At 46.8% G+C, this 18,265-nt stretch overlaps 1 protein-coding gene across 2 annotated transcripts in view; it reads left to right on the forward strand.

Annotated features, from left to right (window-relative positions):
* KLHL29 (kelch like family member 29) overlaps window positions 1-10,869 on the forward strand; it is a 288,515-nt gene extending 277,646 nt beyond the window's left edge. For both annotated transcript variants that reach the window (XM_012788076.2, XM_012788078.3), the window contains exons 12-14: window positions 5,004-5,197; window positions 5,525-5,669; window positions 8,042-10,869. In XM_012788076.2, coding sequence (XP_012643530.1) covers window positions 5,004-5,197; window positions 5,525-5,669; window positions 8,042-8,225 — 523 coding nt within the window. In that variant the 3' untranslated portion in view covers window positions 8,226-10,869. The remainder of the gene's footprint in view (window positions 1-5,003; window positions 5,198-5,524; window positions 5,670-8,041) is intronic.
* Window positions 10,870-18,265: the final 7,396 nt, after the last annotated feature.

Below are 18,265 nucleotides of genomic sequence, written 5' to 3' on the forward strand. Positions count from 1 at the left end.
ACTGCGTACGGTCAGACCAAGGCGCGGGGAGCCGGGGCTGACGCGTATTTCTGGGTGGAAATACTCGGTCTTTTTCCGTTGAGCCAAGGAGACTGTTCTACAGAGACAGAAGCCCAGGGGAAGATCTGGGCAAGTGCCATGAGTCAGCGGAAGAACAGGAAGGTTTAGTCCTGCTTTTGGAGAAACCAATGCCCCAGAGAGTGACAAGTTAGGCTGCCCGGCCCGGAAGTACAACCCAGGAGGTGGCAGTTAGGATCACCGGAGCCCTTCTCCCACGTCCCCTCTGCCCCGAAGCCCACCACCCCCACCCATCATCAGCTGCCACTAGAAATCACATCCTCCCATGTGACATCTTTTGCCTGTGAAGGCACACATAGCCCTCAATTTGTATTTTCTTTCCCTCAGTGGTTAATTGGACACTTGACAAATGTTATAGCAAAGATGGTTTCAGAGTGAGACAGGCTCTGAATGTTCATTGTGGGCTTTTAACTCCCCCAAGTGGAGCCCAGAGATGGCTCAGTAACCACATTTAATTGTCATATTGATCTGGAGATAATGGGGAATCCCATGCGATCACAAGGATCTCAATGCTATCGTTGGGCCTGGATCAGCCCTGACGCTGGCGGCCCTCAGGGTGACCGGCTGCCGGGCTGTGCATGCCCCAGGCCTTCCCGAAGCACCAGCTTCCAGTCATTTGTCATCCGACAATAAACACATGAAAAAGGAGACATTTTCTGCGTAGGAGTAAACTGAGCTAGACCCGTCATCCTGCCTTGCCTTCGTCAGCTATTTTTAATCTCCTAAGATGCTGATTACTCATTTTGCAAACTTATACTTGTTGATAAATACGGGGGTTCACTAGAGGATCAAATGCGCCAGCTAAAAGGTAGAGACAAGCTCCGCTTCTCTGGGGTCCTGGAGCGGCTTTCCAAGGCTCAGGGGTTACCTGTGTCGACCTTCCCTGGTGAAACATCAGCTCGGGCACATTGTGAGCAAGACCACCTTGGGAAGCCCAGTAGCTGGAGGAGCAGCCCGGGACAGCAGGGTGCCCTGACAGGCCTTGAACCCTTCCTCAGCCCACTAGGATCTGTCAGCTGTCCTTGCAGTGACAGGATGCAGACTTGAAGTCCCCCACCCCCAGCAGTGTGCGTGCAAGTAGGGTGGAGGGCGCAAGGGACGGGACACCCACTGCTTCCCAAGGAGCAGAACTGGAGCCCCTTTGGGTAAGTCTGTTTCTGTGCCACATGGTGGCAATGATGAGAATTCAGGGTGACAGGAAGGTCAAGGTAATCGGGAAAGACATGAGGGAGGGTGCTTTGTCCCCCGGGAAGCACTAACAGTACAAATTTCTATTATATTGATAATGAATGAGCTATATGGTGCATTATAATTATATTACATTACAGAATTACAGGAATAGAGCAAGATTATATAATTATAGATTAAAACAACAGTGCAATAGACAAACCTGTATTATATCATTATATAAATAACTGGGTCTAATATTTTAGAGCAATATATTGCAGTAGCTGTGGTTACTGGATAAATGATAGCAGAGCGCCTCACTCCGCGGGGTCATTTGCATGTCATTAGCATATCCTTCTCAAGCAGGAAGCTGACAGATTGAGCTGACGGGAGGGCTCTGGCTTTGGCAATCAGCCACCTGGAATAACAAGCTCTCAGGAAATACGCGTTTGGTGCGATGTGCCATCATACTGAAAGACTGAGGACTAGCAGCCACATAATCTTCCACTGTCTCCCAGCTTCTTCTGCAGGATCTCTTTGGATCTCTGCCATATTGGCTTAAAAAACAGATATCTGAACTTCTGACACTGTCCAAAAAGACACTTACTCCATTGCATATAAGCCACATGTCATTCGTCTGGGGCTTAATTGAATCAGCCCTGCTGCTGCCCTTTAAGATACTCTGGCCTCTTCTCAAACCCAAGCATGGAACTGGACATCACACAGCCCTCGCCCGGCCAGAGGCAGGGCGAAGGGAGTCAGCTTCCTGGGGTCTGAGCTGGAAGAAAGTGGGCCCAGTGTGCTTCCCGGGAAAGGTGTGCCCACACCAAGGCCCTGCACACCCAGGCACACATGGAACCACATGGGGAGCGGTAGCAGTGTCACCTGCTGGGAGGTCCAGAGTGAGTGCTGGGGCCGCTGGAGTTAGGAGAGAGCAGCCCCCAGGAACACTTGGCAGAAACACTGAGATTCAAGCTGCCCCATGAAGAAAGAGCCCAAGGTCAAGCCCCTCGGCCAGGCCACCCTATCCCAAGTCTTCTTTCCTCCCGAAGCTGCTTCCTGTGGTCCCTTTCCCCATCTTGCCTGGAGTTTGTGATCCATCACTCTCGCTTTGCTGCTCTGCCCGGCACCCGCAGGCAGCAGATCTGCCCAAGCCTGCTCTGGGCCCAGCCTGGGTGCTGAATGCCAACAGAGACGATTCCACCTCACCGTGCTCCGGCCCCTCCGCACCATCGGTGGCCTCCATCCTCCACTGGGTCCTTAGTGCTGCAGGGCAGTCTTTTGAAGTTTCCTTTTTGGCAGTTTCTCCCACTCTCAAGAGCAGGCATTTCTCATCTTTACCTCTCTCCTGGAAGCTCTGACCCTACAGACTCCCCCAGTACTTCCGCCAGCTCTGACTCTCGCTGCACAGAGAAAACAGAGCCATCAGTCAAGACCCCGCTCACATCTCACTGTCACTCCTGCACGTGCACCCACGCTCGCGCCACCCTTGCCTTCCTACCTCCTGCCCACGTGGACCCTGATTCCCCTCCCCATTTTGGAGTCAATTTGCCTCTACCTGCATCGTCAGCTCTCCCTCCTCTTTCACATGTATTTCATCTTTCCTCACCCCGTCGGGCTCCTTCCTACCAGCAGGCAAACACAATTACATCCTCCCCAACCCCCCAGATCACCGAAACCCATGGTGTGCTAGCGCCAGTTCACGCTGGCTCATGAGAGCTGAATGTTAAAATGTCAGCAAATCTGCAAGTCAGTTGTTAACCACAGCTATTATTAAAAATTAAATTACATACACTTACAGTTAAATATATTAAAAACAAAGGTAATCCATACTCAAAGCTCATCACTTCCTGATTATTACATTTTACTACGATCTCTGCTCTTGAGGTTAGATATGCCTCTTGTACCTGTGTATGGAGGAGATTCCAGATAACGGACTCCACGTTCGGCAGTCCATCGGTGGCTTGACCTCAGCCAGGTGGGAGGATCTACACCATAGAAACCGAATGCCGAACCAGGATTTTTTCCCTGGAGAGCTGCTGGTGAAACATTCGTCAGCATTCCCCTGCCAACCCCTCTGAGATCCACATTCCTGTCCAGGCCCCACCTGCTCTGCCTCTCACAGCCCAGATTCCTCCCAGAGAGAAGTCCACTCCCATGTCTCCACCACAGAGCCCCTTATACTCCTCCAGACACATGTGGCTTCTGCACGTCCCATTCCATGCACAGCATCCTTGGCCACAAGAGCACCAGTGACCTGTCTGAGACTCCTGGCCTTCCTCCCATCCTCCATCCTGAAGCCCCTTGCCTTCTGCAACACGGCCACCGCGACCCTCTGAGGGTTTGTGCTCAGCCCACATTCAATGCACACGGCCGCGGCGCACTCCTCAGCCTCAGTTCCTACCTTGGCCAAACGCCCCCAAAGCTGAATATTTAATCCAGACCTGCATCTCCAGCTGCCACTGCACATCGTCACTGCTGCCCACGAGTGCTTTAAACGCCTCTCAATGAAACTGAAACCACCCCTACATCCTCCACTCTCGGTTCCCTGTCCCACCTGTATCGTCCCCTCCGTCCAGTCTCCCAAGCCAGAGACCATCATCCCGCTACTGAGTGGCCATATCCATTCACCTTGCTTCTGTCCCCATGTCCTTACACTCCTGTCATTCCTTGGTCCAAGCTACCATCACTTTGCCAAGCTTCCCATAATAGACTAGCCTAACTAACTAACTAACTGGTCTCCCTTCTAAGCCACCCACTACAGATTCCAAACTACAGACGCTCCTCAACTTCCCATGGGGCTATATCCCACTAAACCAATCATAAGTTGCAAACATCGCAAGTTGAAAATGCATTTACTGCATCTAACCTGCTGAACATCATAGCTTAAGCTAGCCTACCTTAAACACACTCAAAATGCTTACGTTAGCCTGCAGTTAGGAAAAATCATCTAACACGAAGCCTATTTTGTAACACAGTGTTGATTATGTCACATAACTTATGGAATACTGTGCATTACGTCAAGATTACAATGGTTTTGTGCCATTGTGAAGTCGCAAAATTAGTAAGTCAAACAGGGACTGTCTGTACTCCAAATTCTCTCAAATACCACCCGTGCCCACACCTCTGCGCACCTACAGTGCTTTCCTGTGCCCACCCCCTCCTGCTCCCCACTTGCCACGCTAGTGGCTTATCCAGCCTTTAAGGTGAAGCCCAGGTACCAACTCCACCAGGAAGCCTCCTTGGGTTTCTCACTGTCCTACCACTGTCACCCTGCACTCTGATCATCCTCAGTGTATTTTATTTGGCTGTCTTCCCCTCCGGACCATGAGCTCCTCCAGGGCAGGAATGGTGTTTAATATCCCTGTTTCCCCAGTTTCCAGCCCAGAGCCTGGGTATATGGAAGCTGCTCAGTTCAGGACTGAGCTGGAGAGAGAGGGCCGGAGGTGGGGCCCAGAGGAGGGGAGCACCATGTGACAAAGGTACAGGGACAGGAATGTGCACAGAGGATGTGATGGGCAGAAGGAGCCCCAAAGAGGTTCAAGAGTAAGGCCAAGAGGGCTGGTTTGGACCAGACCCTCAGAGGCCTCGAGTGACTCACCCCAGTGCCCCAGCTATGTGACCCCAGGCTACACCAGGGACTCCAAGGGCAGGGAGCAGATGGTCGTGCCCCCGAACGTGCACTGCCCTTGGTGGTGGTCTCTACCCTGCACAAGTCCCATCTTTGACCCCAGGCTCGTTTTCTCCTCTGTGCACAGGTACGACACCATCACCAACCAATGGGAGGCGGTGGCCCCTCTGCCCAAGGCAGTGCACTCTGCGGCCGCCACGGTGTGCGGCGGCAAGATCTACGTGTTCGGGGGTGTGAACGAGGCAGGCCGAGCTGCGGGCGTCCTCCAGTCTTATGTTCCACAGACCAACACATGGAGCTTCATTGAGTCCCCGATGATCGGTGAGAACCAGCTGTGTCCTGCGGCCAGGGCCAGGGCTGCGCCCCAACCTCACTGACTTACCCACTGCCCCGCCCAGAAGTCAGGCGAAGCCCAGCAGCTCTGCAGACTTCAGACTGGGGGTGGAGGGAGTGGGTGAGCCCTCAGCCAGGTGCCCTTCGAAGGGCAAGTGAGTCAAGGCTCCAGGTATCCCTGGCCCGCCTGTCCTCAGGCCAACCAGTCCTGCCTGGAGGTCATTCCAGCTCCCTCCCCGGAGTGTCTGCTGGGGGGGAAAGGGGGAGGGAAGGCCCCGGCAGGCCCCCTGATCTGCCACTCTGCTCTCCTCCCAGACAACAAATACGCCCCGGCTGTCACCCTCAATGGCTTCGTTTTCATCCTGGGTGGGGCTTACGCCAGAGCTACCACCATCTACGACCCGGACAAAGGAAACATAAAGGCAGGCCCAAACATGAACCACTCTCGCCAGTTCTGCAGGTGAGAGGGGCTGCGGCGACTCTGCCAGGGACGGAAAAAAGAAGGAGGGCGTGGCGGAGGGGCACAGAGGGATAAGATAGCAAGGATTTAGCAGGGTTTGATGCCCAAAGTAATTCCCAGGCCCAGAGCAGTGGCATCCCCCTCAGCCATGGGGTGGAGTAGCCAGAGCAGAGTGTGAACCCCGGGCAGCCCAGAGCAGCCTCCATCCAGCCCAGTTGCCCAACCCTGGGGCTCCAGCTGACCCCACCTGAAGCAGAAAGGCACAAGGCCAACCTCCCCCCGGGACCACCTGCCCATCACAGACAGAAGGCAGTGCTAGGCCATAGCTGTGCAATGCCCTGCAGGGACCAGTGCTTCTCGGAGGAATGCTCTGATTGCACCCATGACCCTGATGGCCCTTGGGAGCTGGCCCCAGCAAGGGGCCCAAGATCGGCTGCGCTGGAGTCGCAGCACCTGCCTGGGCAAAGCACACACAGACCTGCCTCTGCAGGAAGAGAAGGCAGAGGGCACAGCGCAGCTAGGTCCCCAGGCTGCCCGGCCCCGTGGCAATAAGATACTAGTCCTTGCTCTTCCAGCCCTGTCCTTTCCCACACTAAGAGGGACAAGGAATAAGAAGCAGCCCCAGAAACCCATGATAGCTCTTCCCTGAAGACATCTCGTGCCTCTGCAGAGGTAACCACTGAATCTGCAATGTGCAAATAGCATGAAGCACTTACTGAGTGCCCACTGTTTATGTGGCATAGCTAGAAAAAATATAATCTGGCCAGGTGTGGTGGCTGACACCTATAATCCCAGCACATTGGGAGGCCAAGGCAGGAGGATTACTTGAGGCCAAGAGTTCAAGACCAGCCTGGGCAACAAAGCAAGACTCAGTCTCTACAAAAATAAAAAATAAAAAAATTAGCCTATAGGCATATGCCACCATGCCTATAGTCCTAGCTACTGGAGAAGCTGAGGCAGTATAATCGCTTGAGGTCAGGAGTTTGAGACAGCCTAAGCAAGAATGAGACCCCATCTACAAAAAATAGAAATATTAGCCAGGCATGGTGGCACACACCTGTGATCTCAGCTACTCGGGAGGCTGAAGCAGGAGGATCACTTGAACCAAGAAGTTTGAGGTTGCTGTGAGCTATAAATTGTGCCTCTGCACTCCTGGGTGACAGAGCAAGATCCTGTCTCTTAAGAAAAAGATACAACCTGCTACTAAATAGGTTATATCATGTGACCTTAGACACATAACTTCCCTTCTCTGGGGAAGTTCTGTGAAACAGGTGATTGGGCCGGACAACTGCTAAGCTGCTGTTAGCATCAAGATTCTGCAATCCTCGAGCTGTACCTCCACATCACACACTCGAATGGGGTGTGCAGAGCGCAGTCTGGCTGCCCTGTCCAGTGATAGACAACTGGAGTAGTGAGCCCCACGTGCAGGGAGGAGGCCCACGCCTCATCTGAGACTCGAAGTGGATGGGAAAGACTTCATGCCAGCTGGGTCTTGCAAGGGAAGCAGGGAAAAGGTACACCACAAAAGGAGAAATACGGGCCCCTAGACAGTGTAGAACTATGAGAGAGAGAAAGCTGGAAGCTTCGGTGTCTGGTAAGAAGTCTAGACTGACGAATTCTATTAGAGACATTTCAGAAACAGGTGAAGGCTTTGAAAAGCTGTGTGTTCAATTTCAGGGAATAGCCAAGAGGAAATGGCCTTTAGCTGAAATAAAGGAGAAGTCAGGGCTGCCACATGGATCCAGACATCCGTGTGAAGCGGTAGCTCTCGGGACGGGGAGAGCTGCCCCAGACAGCAGGACCCACCTAGGCAGTGCCACACAGGGAAGGGCCGCCCCCTGCCGTCCTGGAGGGGTGGCAGCTCCAGGTGGCACAGGAGGGAAGCACGGCCCCTGGGGCACAGCACCGCCAGCACCCTGGCAGGGCAGAACTCCCAGCAGCGTGGCTGACGTTCAGGGACAATTTCGCTCCTTATTGTTCTCTGTCCTGGCATTCCTATGAGTCATGTCCCCAATGTGATTTGCGCGGTAGGCAGGCTCTGTGTGCGCAACACAAGAAAGGGGCCCCGTGGAGCCTAGTGACCTGCGCCCGCGCCCAGGGGCGGCTCCTCTGCCGGCCATTGCAGGCAGCCAGGTACAAGGGAGCGTTTCCCGCAGCTTGCGGGGTGGGACAGCATGGCACCCGATGGCCCTGCGGGAAAGGTGTTTCCCTTAGGCCAGCTCGGGTCAGAGGACAAAGGAGAGCGGCAAGATCCCACACGACTCGGGCGAGAGGGTACGGGCAGCGTGCACCAGGACGCGGGGTCGAGACCGTCTCGGGGTCCAGGTTGGGAGGGAAATGCCTCATTCTCTTCCCGCTTTCCCCTCCCACAGCGCCGTGGTGCTCGACGGCAAGATCTACGCCACCGGCGGCATCGTCAGCAGCGAGGGGCCTGCCCTGGGCAACATGGAGGCCTACGAGCCCACAACCAACACGTGGACCCTGCTGCCGCACATGCCCTGCCCGGTGTTCAGACACGGCTGCGTGGTGATAAAGAAATACATTCAGAGCGGCTGACGTCGGCCGCGCGCCCGGGCGGGACTGCGGGCTAGTCTGCTGAGGCAAACGCTACACACAACGATGATTTTTCAGCGACGCCAACAAGAGGCCAGCGAAACACGATCCAGGAACTCACGATGCTAAACATTTTGAATATTCTCTACAGTGAATGTAGAAAATCATCCTTGCCTTTGGGGTGAAACGGGGCACGGCGCCCCGAGCAGCGGAACCGCGCACGCGCCACGCCGGGGTGGCCGGCTGCCGCGGAGGCGCCCGCTCCGAGCCGGGGCGCCCGCTCCGATCCGCGGCGCCCGCTCTGCCCGGTGCAATAGAGTTTCACATATTTTTCAGCTGGGAGAGAGAAGCTGTTTTTTTCTTTCCTGCAGAGCAAGCTTGATCCCTAAACAACCATAGATCAGTTATCCTATGACAATATTAGGCATCAGGCTCTCTTGGAATAAGATCAAAGTGTCCTTATCACTTTGATTCCTACTTTTGTTTTTTAACCAATCTACACTTTCAGTGGCCAAGAGAAAACGAGGGACAGACTGTGCGTCAGGAGTCCGGCGCCCGTGCGGGGCCGGCTGGGGAGAGCTGTCTGCCCGCCGTCACGGGCGCTTCTGCCATGTTTTTGCTGGAGGACAAGGTGATTGTGCTAGCTTTCTCTTACCCAATATGAATTATTTAGATTTCTGAGGCATTTTCTTGATAAACAAAAGGCTATTTTTAAGTACTGAGAGAAGGAGGAGGCCACAAGAGGGATAATGTTGTGGGAATTCCCAAAGCTCTTTGTAGGTAGTGCCAGAGGGGGGCCTTTGCTCTCATTTTTCTATGTGCAGAATAGAGGATCTCTCCTGGGGTGGGCAATGCCCCCGTTTTATTTTTAGAAGAAGTAACTCCCAGACAGCCCCATGAAAGCCGTGCCTCCTGGAGGCATTACCCAAGGAAGAAGAGTCTGTTCTAGAAGGAAAGAAAGCAGTTCTGGCTCGTGCCACCCATCGGGCTCCCTCCACGAGGCAACGCAGAGGACCCAGAACAGGCAGGAAGGGACGGAGGAGGGGGGAGAATAAATGTCTACAAAGCACAGGAGACTATTTTTGATATTTATAGCTATATATTAAGGCTCCTGCCACGAGAGCTCTCAGGATGGGGACAGCCTTCTTAGCCGAGCCGTGGCAGCCCAGGCCTGGGGGGCGCGAGCAGAATCTCTCTTCTTGTCACACACGAACCTGCGGAAAGGGAAGCCAGGAGGGAGGTCACACCATGGCTCAAAAGAGAACGGCCTTCCTGCTAGTCCTTAGCCCCTCAAACCTCACACGGTCATCAGTTTCCATTCCAGGCGGGAAGAGCGCCGCCGCCACTGCGCTGTTGAGTGGAAGTTGGTACCAAATACACATTTACCACTTTTATATCTGGGAAATCAACTCGCCGTCGTTTCATGGTAACAACCATTTATAAGGAGAAAAAAGACAGGACGCGCTTTCCATCTTTCAGTATTTGAGGACACGAAATTCCAATCCTAATGTCGGGCATCAACTTCTAGCACTACAAAGTGTGGCTCCCACTTGGACAGGATACCGAGCTTCGTTATGCAGTTTTTAATATTATTTATTATTTTAAAAAGTAATAAGCACAAAACTACATACATTGTATGTCATTTAAAGTATTTATGTCAAACAGGGTGCAAGTGTGAACCCAAGGACTGGAGCACAAATTTCTAACTGCCCGGGGCAGGGCGGATGTTAGCATTGGTGTGCGTCTGCCTCCAAAGGAGGTGCTAGTGCTCGAGACTCCACACAGATGACATTGAAATTCCGTTTCTCTCCTCATCTATCACACTGGAGCAAAACTGGCTATTTCTGTGAATGATATAAAACAGGGTTCTCTGTAATGGTATTGTACATAGTATATGTTTATTGTTAAGTTCTTGTTATATTATAATAAATATATTTATAGATCTAGACCCAGAAGCCAAATGTCTTTGTGTGCCGTTGCCTTCGCCACAGTGACGCGAAACCCGTTCTACCTCTCACACGTCAGCTGTCTGGGTTCTCTTATAGGCTTGAATGCAGATTGCGATGATCAGAAGGGATAGGACTCTTTAGCAAGGGAATGTGTAGCGCTGAAAAGGAAACCAAGAATAACGGACAGTTGAAAGTCAGAGTTGAAAGGGACTTGTGACCACCCCAGAAACACTCTAAACATCTTCCTTTAGCTTACCTGTTCTTCTTATTACACTTGTGCAACTGAAAGCTCCAAAGTTAGCTTCTCACTGTATCACTCCTGAGACCCATCTTTTCGGGACTGTGCCAGGGCCAAATGGCAGCTCCAAACTCATTGCCTAAGAGACACAACACGCTTCCTCCAGGAAGAACAAGGTATGACTTCTTTCCTAAAATCCAGCCAGGGTGGCCTCCCTCCCTCTTCAGTCACACCTGAGGCTGCTCTCTAGCCTGTCCTATCCACCTCCTTTGCTATGCTAAGGCTGTCACAGGCTCCCAGGATGAAGATGTGGATCACCAGATGGGATTGCTTATCCTCTAGGGGGAAAGAAGTTTAAATTTAACAGATTAGTAGCAGAAGGTAGATTTACCAGCCTGGTCACCCATGTGAAGAGCCTCACACCCTTAATTCCCCAATCTCACCAAGACCTAGTGTCTCTTTGCACCCTCTGAAGAGGGTGGGTCAACATAGGTGAGAGAGGGAGATCTTCAGAGAACTTGGCCGAGGCCTTTGAATGGACCATACCCTTGTCAAATACATATTCACAATGATATCTTCAGAGACACAAGTCCTAGAGGAGAGGATGGAGAAAGTCTAGAAGATGACAATTGTGAAAAGCTGAAATGACAACCTGTGATAAAAATCAATAGTTTTATTGACTCCTTTCTTGCCTACCCCATTTTCCTAAATCAAGGGAAACGTTCTCTGGGTCTATGAAGAGTCTGTGTATTTCAGACTTAACTCTGGGTAGTGAACACATTACATTTTACCATAGAAGACATGTGTGTCCACTATATTCGAGCCTATATAACCATGGGGAGTGTCAACGTACAGCCATCAAACCTGACATGGATAGCTGCAAACCAGAGGCAAGTCACATTGTGTTGTGTGTGTGTGTGTGTGTGCGTATGTGTGTGTGTGTATGGTATTTCTTTAAACTCACAGCCAATATAAGAGACCAGTCGGGGAAAATATTTGTGGTCTATATGACAAAGGATTAATACCTTTATTAAAGAACCTGTGTAACTCAATAAGAAATGTTAAGTGATTCCAACAGTTAAATAGAATAGGTCTTAGACCAACAAAGAGGAAATACTGCTAGTAAACATACAACAAATACAACAAAAAAACTCAGCATTGGTAGTTATCAAATAATGCAAATCAGAATAATGAGATAACTTCTTTAACCTACTGAATTAGCTTCCCAAACCTAAAAAAACGTCAGGGGGAAAGGGGAACTCCAAATGCTGACGAGGAGCAGTGAAACTCCTGAGCACCACCAAGGCCTTTTAAAACTGAAATAACCCTTTTAGAAAGCAATGTGACAAGTGCCATGTATTAAGAGCCAAAGGAATATTCACACCTGACCCAGCAAATCCACTCCTGGGCATCCATGAGCAATAATAAAAACTGTGGAAAAAAGTCATATACAGTCAGCCTTCCATATCCATGGGTTCTGTATCCATGGATTCAACCAAACGTGGATTGAAAAACTTTGGGGGGAAAAAATAAAAATAATATAATTTTTTTTAAATGCAGTATAACAACTATTTACATAGTCTTTACATTGTATTAGATTTAAGTAATCTAGAGATGATTTAAAGTATATGAGAGGATGTGCGTAAGTTATATGCAAATACTACACCATTTTAAGGACTTGGGCATCCACGGATTTTGGTATCCATGGGGGTCCTGGAACCAATACACTGCAAATACCAAGGGATGACTGTAATAATAACTACCTCTCATGTATTGACACTAGCAAAATGCCAGACACTGTGCTAAGCACTTAAAGCATTAAATCTTCACAATTCTTTCACACTTTTACCATGCTCAAAAAAAAAGAAAAAAAATCTTTACAATTCTATGAGATAGGTACTAAAGACATGCAGCAATACAGAAAACACAAGAGGGAAAAAAGCAAGATTCATATTTGTATATGATTGTGGGTAATATATATGTAAAAATATATAAGACATATATCTAAAGATATATAAGATGAGTATATAAAAAAATGACTAGATTTGCAGTCAAAAAAACCTATTAACTATACTGATGGAATTGTGGAAAATTTTTCTTCTCTCTTTTCCAAAATTCTTATAAAGTAATAACATTATTTATAATAAAGATACACACACATCTCTCTTTTTAATGGGGAGTGAGGGACAGAGAATAATCTTTCCCCTATATTTCAAATTCTCTTTTGTGAAGATCATTTCCCATTTTGGGTACCATAAATAATGGAGAAATTAGAAAGAGTTCAAAATAAAGTAAGTTGCCATCAATACATGAGTGGATTAATAAAATGTGATAAATGTATACCATGGAGTTCTACTCAGCCACAAAAAACAATGGTGATCTAGCACCTCTTGTATTATCCTGGATAGAGCTGGAGTCCATTCTTCTAAGTGAAGTATCCCAAGAATGGAAAAACAAGCACCACATGTACTCACCGTCAAATTAGAATTAACTGATCAACAATTATGTGTACATACAGTAGTAACATTCATCGGGTGTCAGGCAGACGGGGGAGGGAGAGGAGGGGTGGGTACACTCACACTAAGGGGTGTAGTGCACACCGTTTGGGGGATGGACACTCTTGAAGCTCTGACTCGGGTGGGGCAAAGGCAATATATATGTAACCTAAACATTTGTACCCCCGTAATATGCTGAAATAAAAAATAAATAAATAAAGTAACAAAGATAATTGCAAATAAAAAAAATAGTGCTAAAACTCTGGAATGGGTTACCAAGAGCCTTGTGAATGTCCTCTCTAATTAAACCTTAATAATATATTTATATAACATAATTTCACACGTTATCTCATTTTATCCTCTCAACTGCCCTAAAAGCCATAGGGCTTCGCCTTCACTCCTTAAGAAGAGAAAACAAGCTCAGAAATCTTAAGTGACTTGTCCAGTAATAAGTAATAGCTATGCCATGCCCCAAGTGCTCTACGTACATTATCACATTTAATCCTCATAACAATCCTACAAAGCACGGTTACCCCATCACACAGTGAGATTGCAAGGCTCTTGTGAGACAGCAAGCAGGGAGTAGGTCTACAGCATATCGGTGTTCGAACCTAGCCAACGAGTGTGTGCTACATCCTACAGCTTCTCCAAGGTGCCTGGAGTTTTAAGCACCCTGCTCCTCTCCAAGCTACCTCAAAAATCTATAATAAGAAAACAGAGAACTCTGAACATGATAGACATTCAGCTGTCTGTCAGAAACAGTCTCCTCTGGCAGCAGTTTTTTAAATGCCTGGTAAGAGTCTCAGCAACACACAGAAGGCTGTGGCTTTAAACAGAAAACTCAAGGCTGGGGTAAGGAGAGTGCACTAAGATGTCAGACCACCATTGCTGCCTCACTGGAAACTCCTTCTGTGAGCCTCCCTCTGTCATGAATTCCTGAGGGTTCCTGACATTCCTGTTGTCCACGAGCCCCCGCTGGAAGAGCAGAGGGAAGGTGAGAGGACAGTACTAACACTGACTGCACCAGCCTCAGCCCCAAAGGGAACAGCAGACCCTGGCACCCAAGGATGTGGAAGAGTAAAGGGTTTTCCCACCTGGGTCAAGGAGCAGACTAAAATGGGAACCAAACTCCAAGGAGCCTGCCTTTTCCACACAATAGCAAAAACGAGACTGTGATGTGCTGTTGTAGGCAGACACAAAGAAGAAGAAAAGTGGACTTCTTTACAAAAAAATAAGAATCAAAAAATGAGTGTTCACCTCCCCAGACTTGTAATCCACGTGCTCTGTTGCCCACTGGGTAACACGTGGCAGGTCATTTGCGTCTTTCTTCCTAGAAGATGAGGACAACCTTTAAATGGAGTGCTGGTCAGTAAGGCTGCGACCTCAGCATGTCTTCTACCTGCCCCGGCAGGGCGCCTTGCCCTGGTGCGCAGTGACAGGCAGGCCACCCCACTCTACGCAGCACAAAAAATGTTTGCGTTATGACAAAATATAGGCAAGGCCACAACTTTGTACACTGCTTTAGCCCATCCCTGCTGTCTGCAGATGACTAAAAAAGTAATATTGGATGAAAACCCTTTAACAAAAACTATGTGTACAGAATTCTTTCATTCTTAGTGAAGCTGCCCACCGCTCAGGTGCAAACAGGTGGACCAAAGGGCCCACCAGTCTCCTTGGGGTTTCAGCCCTGTGAGTAAAAGTCAGTCACTGAGGCTCTTCAGCTTACCACCTACATCCTCCAGTCCCTTTCTGTCACCACTGCCTTATTTTAAGCCCTTATCATTTCTTGCCTTAATTGTTGCTATAGCCCCCTTTTTCTGGTTATTTCTTTCATAACAGCTTTATTGACACATAACTCACATACCATAAACTTCACCCTTTTAAAGTGACAAATTCAGTGGTTTTTAGTATATTCGCAGAGTTGAGCAACCATCACCAATTGCAGAACATTTTCATTATCCTCAAAAGAAACCTGTACCCATTAGCAGTCACTCCCTGTTCCCCCAACGCCCCAGCCCCTGGCAACCACTGATCTACTTTCTGTCTCTATGGGTTTCCTATTATGGATGTTTCATATAAATGGAATCATATAACAAATGGCTTTTGTTTCTGTCTTCTTTCACTTAGCATGGTGTTCCTAAGGTCCATTCATGTTATAGCATGGATCCATGCTCCATTCTTTTTATGACCCAATAATATTCCATTATATGATATATAAATGGATATATACAAAGTAGATATATTTTATTTATCCATTTATCAGTTTTTGGACATTTGGGTTATTTCCACATTTTGGCTATTATGAATAACGCTGCTAGGAACAGTCACATACGAGATTTTCAGATTAAATAAATTTAGAAAATGCGGGATTTAGCATTTAAGCAAGGTTAAACAGGTTTCTTTACTACAGATTTCTCAGGGTCAAAAATAGATCAACATTCATTCTAACTTTACTGTAGTATTAATAGATGCACAAGCCAGAGTTATCCCAACTTATGTGGCCACAACCAAATTTTTCTTCTCTTTTAAATGATAACACAAGCTCAGATAATCACATGGAAGTCTGGGGTCAATACATTCTGCCCCTCAACTTTGAAACAAGCACAACAGAAAGTAAAGGTAATTTTGTGAAAGACTCAGAAGCCAATTCTAATTTAGAATTCTCAAAGTATTTCTTAAGAAAAAAATATATTTTATATGGTAGCAGAAGAAATAGGATCAATATTCTTTGAAGTGAACAAAATTCTTTTCTAAATACAGCAAAATATTTCACAGTTATTGTCTAAGTCCCAAAAACAGTTTAGTCTCTCTACTCATGCTATAATATTTTTTAACTGGAAAATTCAAATAAACACACCTACAATAACTATTCTACACATAAACTAAAACACCCAACCTATATAAATATCCAATGATAGTTGTGAAAGTGAATTTCTAGAAAAGACTCCTGGATATTTTGTACCTTGTTAATTTTGAACCACCTGACAATCTTCTTAAGTCAGCTGCAGCAAAGAATAATCCATCACTTGTGTCCCATCTATATATAAAATTCAAAATTTTTTACATTAATTCTAGTATTTACATTAAAATATATTAAAACACAAAACATTTTATTTAATATTTGTGTTTAGATGAATATATGTTAATAGAGAGACAAAGTTTCATCCAATTCTAGCCATAAAATATTGAGAATGTGGGGTTGCTTTTTTGTTTCTGTGTGTGGATAAATAAATTTAAGTTCAAAAAATGTAGAAATTAGTATAAAGAAATATTTCAAAAATCTGAAACTTATTTTTTACAGTGTGACAGGCAATTACTCCTTTCTTTGCTCCATTTTAAACATAATCTGTTACATTTCTTTATTAAAGTATGGTAAACTACAGAGCTGACAGCTTATTAATGTTTCCTTTAAATATGTGAAATAATTTGAGACTGCCCACCACAAATAACCTTTATTTCAGTAACATATGAAGTATAATATTACTTGTGGATTGTCATATTTCTTCCTAAAGGGATGTTGTTTGCAAAGTCTGGTTGAAATATTTTGCACTCATTAAAATGCTAAAATAGAAATTTGTAATTAATTTTCCAAAACTTTCTCAAAAAAACCTTAATAAGCAAAGTATACACAATGTTTAGAAATAGTACTATCTCTTTTCAAAATTTACTTTGTTGCGACAATGAGAAGGTTAGAAAAGTTGTGTGTTCTATACAGATAGCCATAGACAAATGACTAGGGCTATTCATGTTTTTATGAACAGTTCCAAAAGTTCCTGAGCCAGTGATTTTCTCTGTGTTTTCTCTGACAAACTCCTGTGATGACATCCAGTTTTAGAGCAATGGTGTTGAGAAATTGGAAATTCCAGAGCAATTAATAATTTATAGAGATTAAATATATTAAACTGCACCTGACATTGGACCTTTTGTTGTTGCTGTTACCTGGGTCTCTTCTACCCACAAAATCTCTGACAAGTCTCCATCCCATATCTGCACACGGCCCCTCCGATTGTACTTGTTCTTCATTTCATTAGAGACATTCAGCTTCTCAGTCCTGTCCACTGTCTCCCAATTGGCAGCCCCACCCTGGTTTCACTTCCAGAGCAATGAAATTCTTCTCCCCAAAATCATCTCATCCCCTAACATTCTAGTCCTTCTGATGGATATACAAGACAAAACTACAATCCAGACTTAATCCAATTATTAGCCTCCTCTGATGTTTCATTTCCAGAGACAGCTGCAAGGGAAAATAACTGCACATTCACACAGCCTGGTGCCACTACTAATTCATGGTCCCCACCCTCCACTGTGCCCTCACCTTATTCTGACCTCTTCTAGAATAACTCCCTTGCCCATTTCCATCACTGACTATCCTAAACCTTCACTTCCTACCCAGCCCTCACTCTTAGCAGGAAAGTACACCTTTTCATCAAAAGAACTGAGGCAGAGGATGGTGGCAGTGGCTGTGCAGTTTTTTTTTGTTTTTTTTTTAATCTTCCAGAATTGCCTATTAACAACAGAGAAACGAGGATGAAAAATCCAAAGACTTGCGAACAGCATCTAAAATAAAATTAAAAACCAAGGACTCTCCAGAACTCCAATCCCAAGTAGGTAGAAAGAAACCATTCACACCCATGAGACCTCTGCGGATGTGCGTAGGAAGCAAGCAGAGAAAGTAACTGGCATCTGATGGAACCGAGAACCCAGCAGGCACTCACAGGTGTGCTCAGGGACTGCGCTGAGAAGAGCCCCACACGCGGACAGGAGTTTGGCATGCCCAGTCCACAGAACTTGCGGGGTTCTGTAGCAAGTGTGACCCTTGTGAATCCTCAAAACTAATCAGCCAAAGCCCTCTCTCAGGACAGAAACCCAGACTGAAAACTATTAGGGAGAGGATCTAAATTAAACAGCACAAGGGCAAAAGAAACAGGAAAAAGAAGTCTAGATAGAAGTAGGGGCAGGGAGCAAAGTCAGGAGATTTCAGAAAGTAAGAAGTCAGATTTTTAAACACTTCACAAAAATAACAGAAGAGAGAGCTCTAGAGCCATGAAATTCAGGCTTCCTTCTACAAGTTCAAGAAAAGTAATTTCATGTAAAAATGAGCAACAAAAGGATTAAGGGGAAATACCATATAAATATATTACGAGAAAAAAATTTAAAAGGAGAAAGCTACCCCTATGGGCAATAGAAGCACTCCAAAAAGACATGCCTACAAAACAAATGAAAACTATACCCTCATATCTCAATACAAGTAAAAGGGCATATGACAATAATATAAGAAATGAAGGAATAATATAACTCTAAATTAGAAAAAACTCACAAAGGAAGTAAAGTAATTCAGGAAGAATTAGAAAAAAAATTATT

This window comes from Microcebus murinus, chromosome 3 (genome assembly GCF_040939455.1).
Source record: "Microcebus murinus isolate Inina chromosome 3, M.murinus_Inina_mat1.0, whole genome shotgun sequence".
Lineage (NCBI taxonomy): Eukaryota > Metazoa > Chordata > Mammalia > Primates > Cheirogaleidae > Microcebus > Microcebus murinus.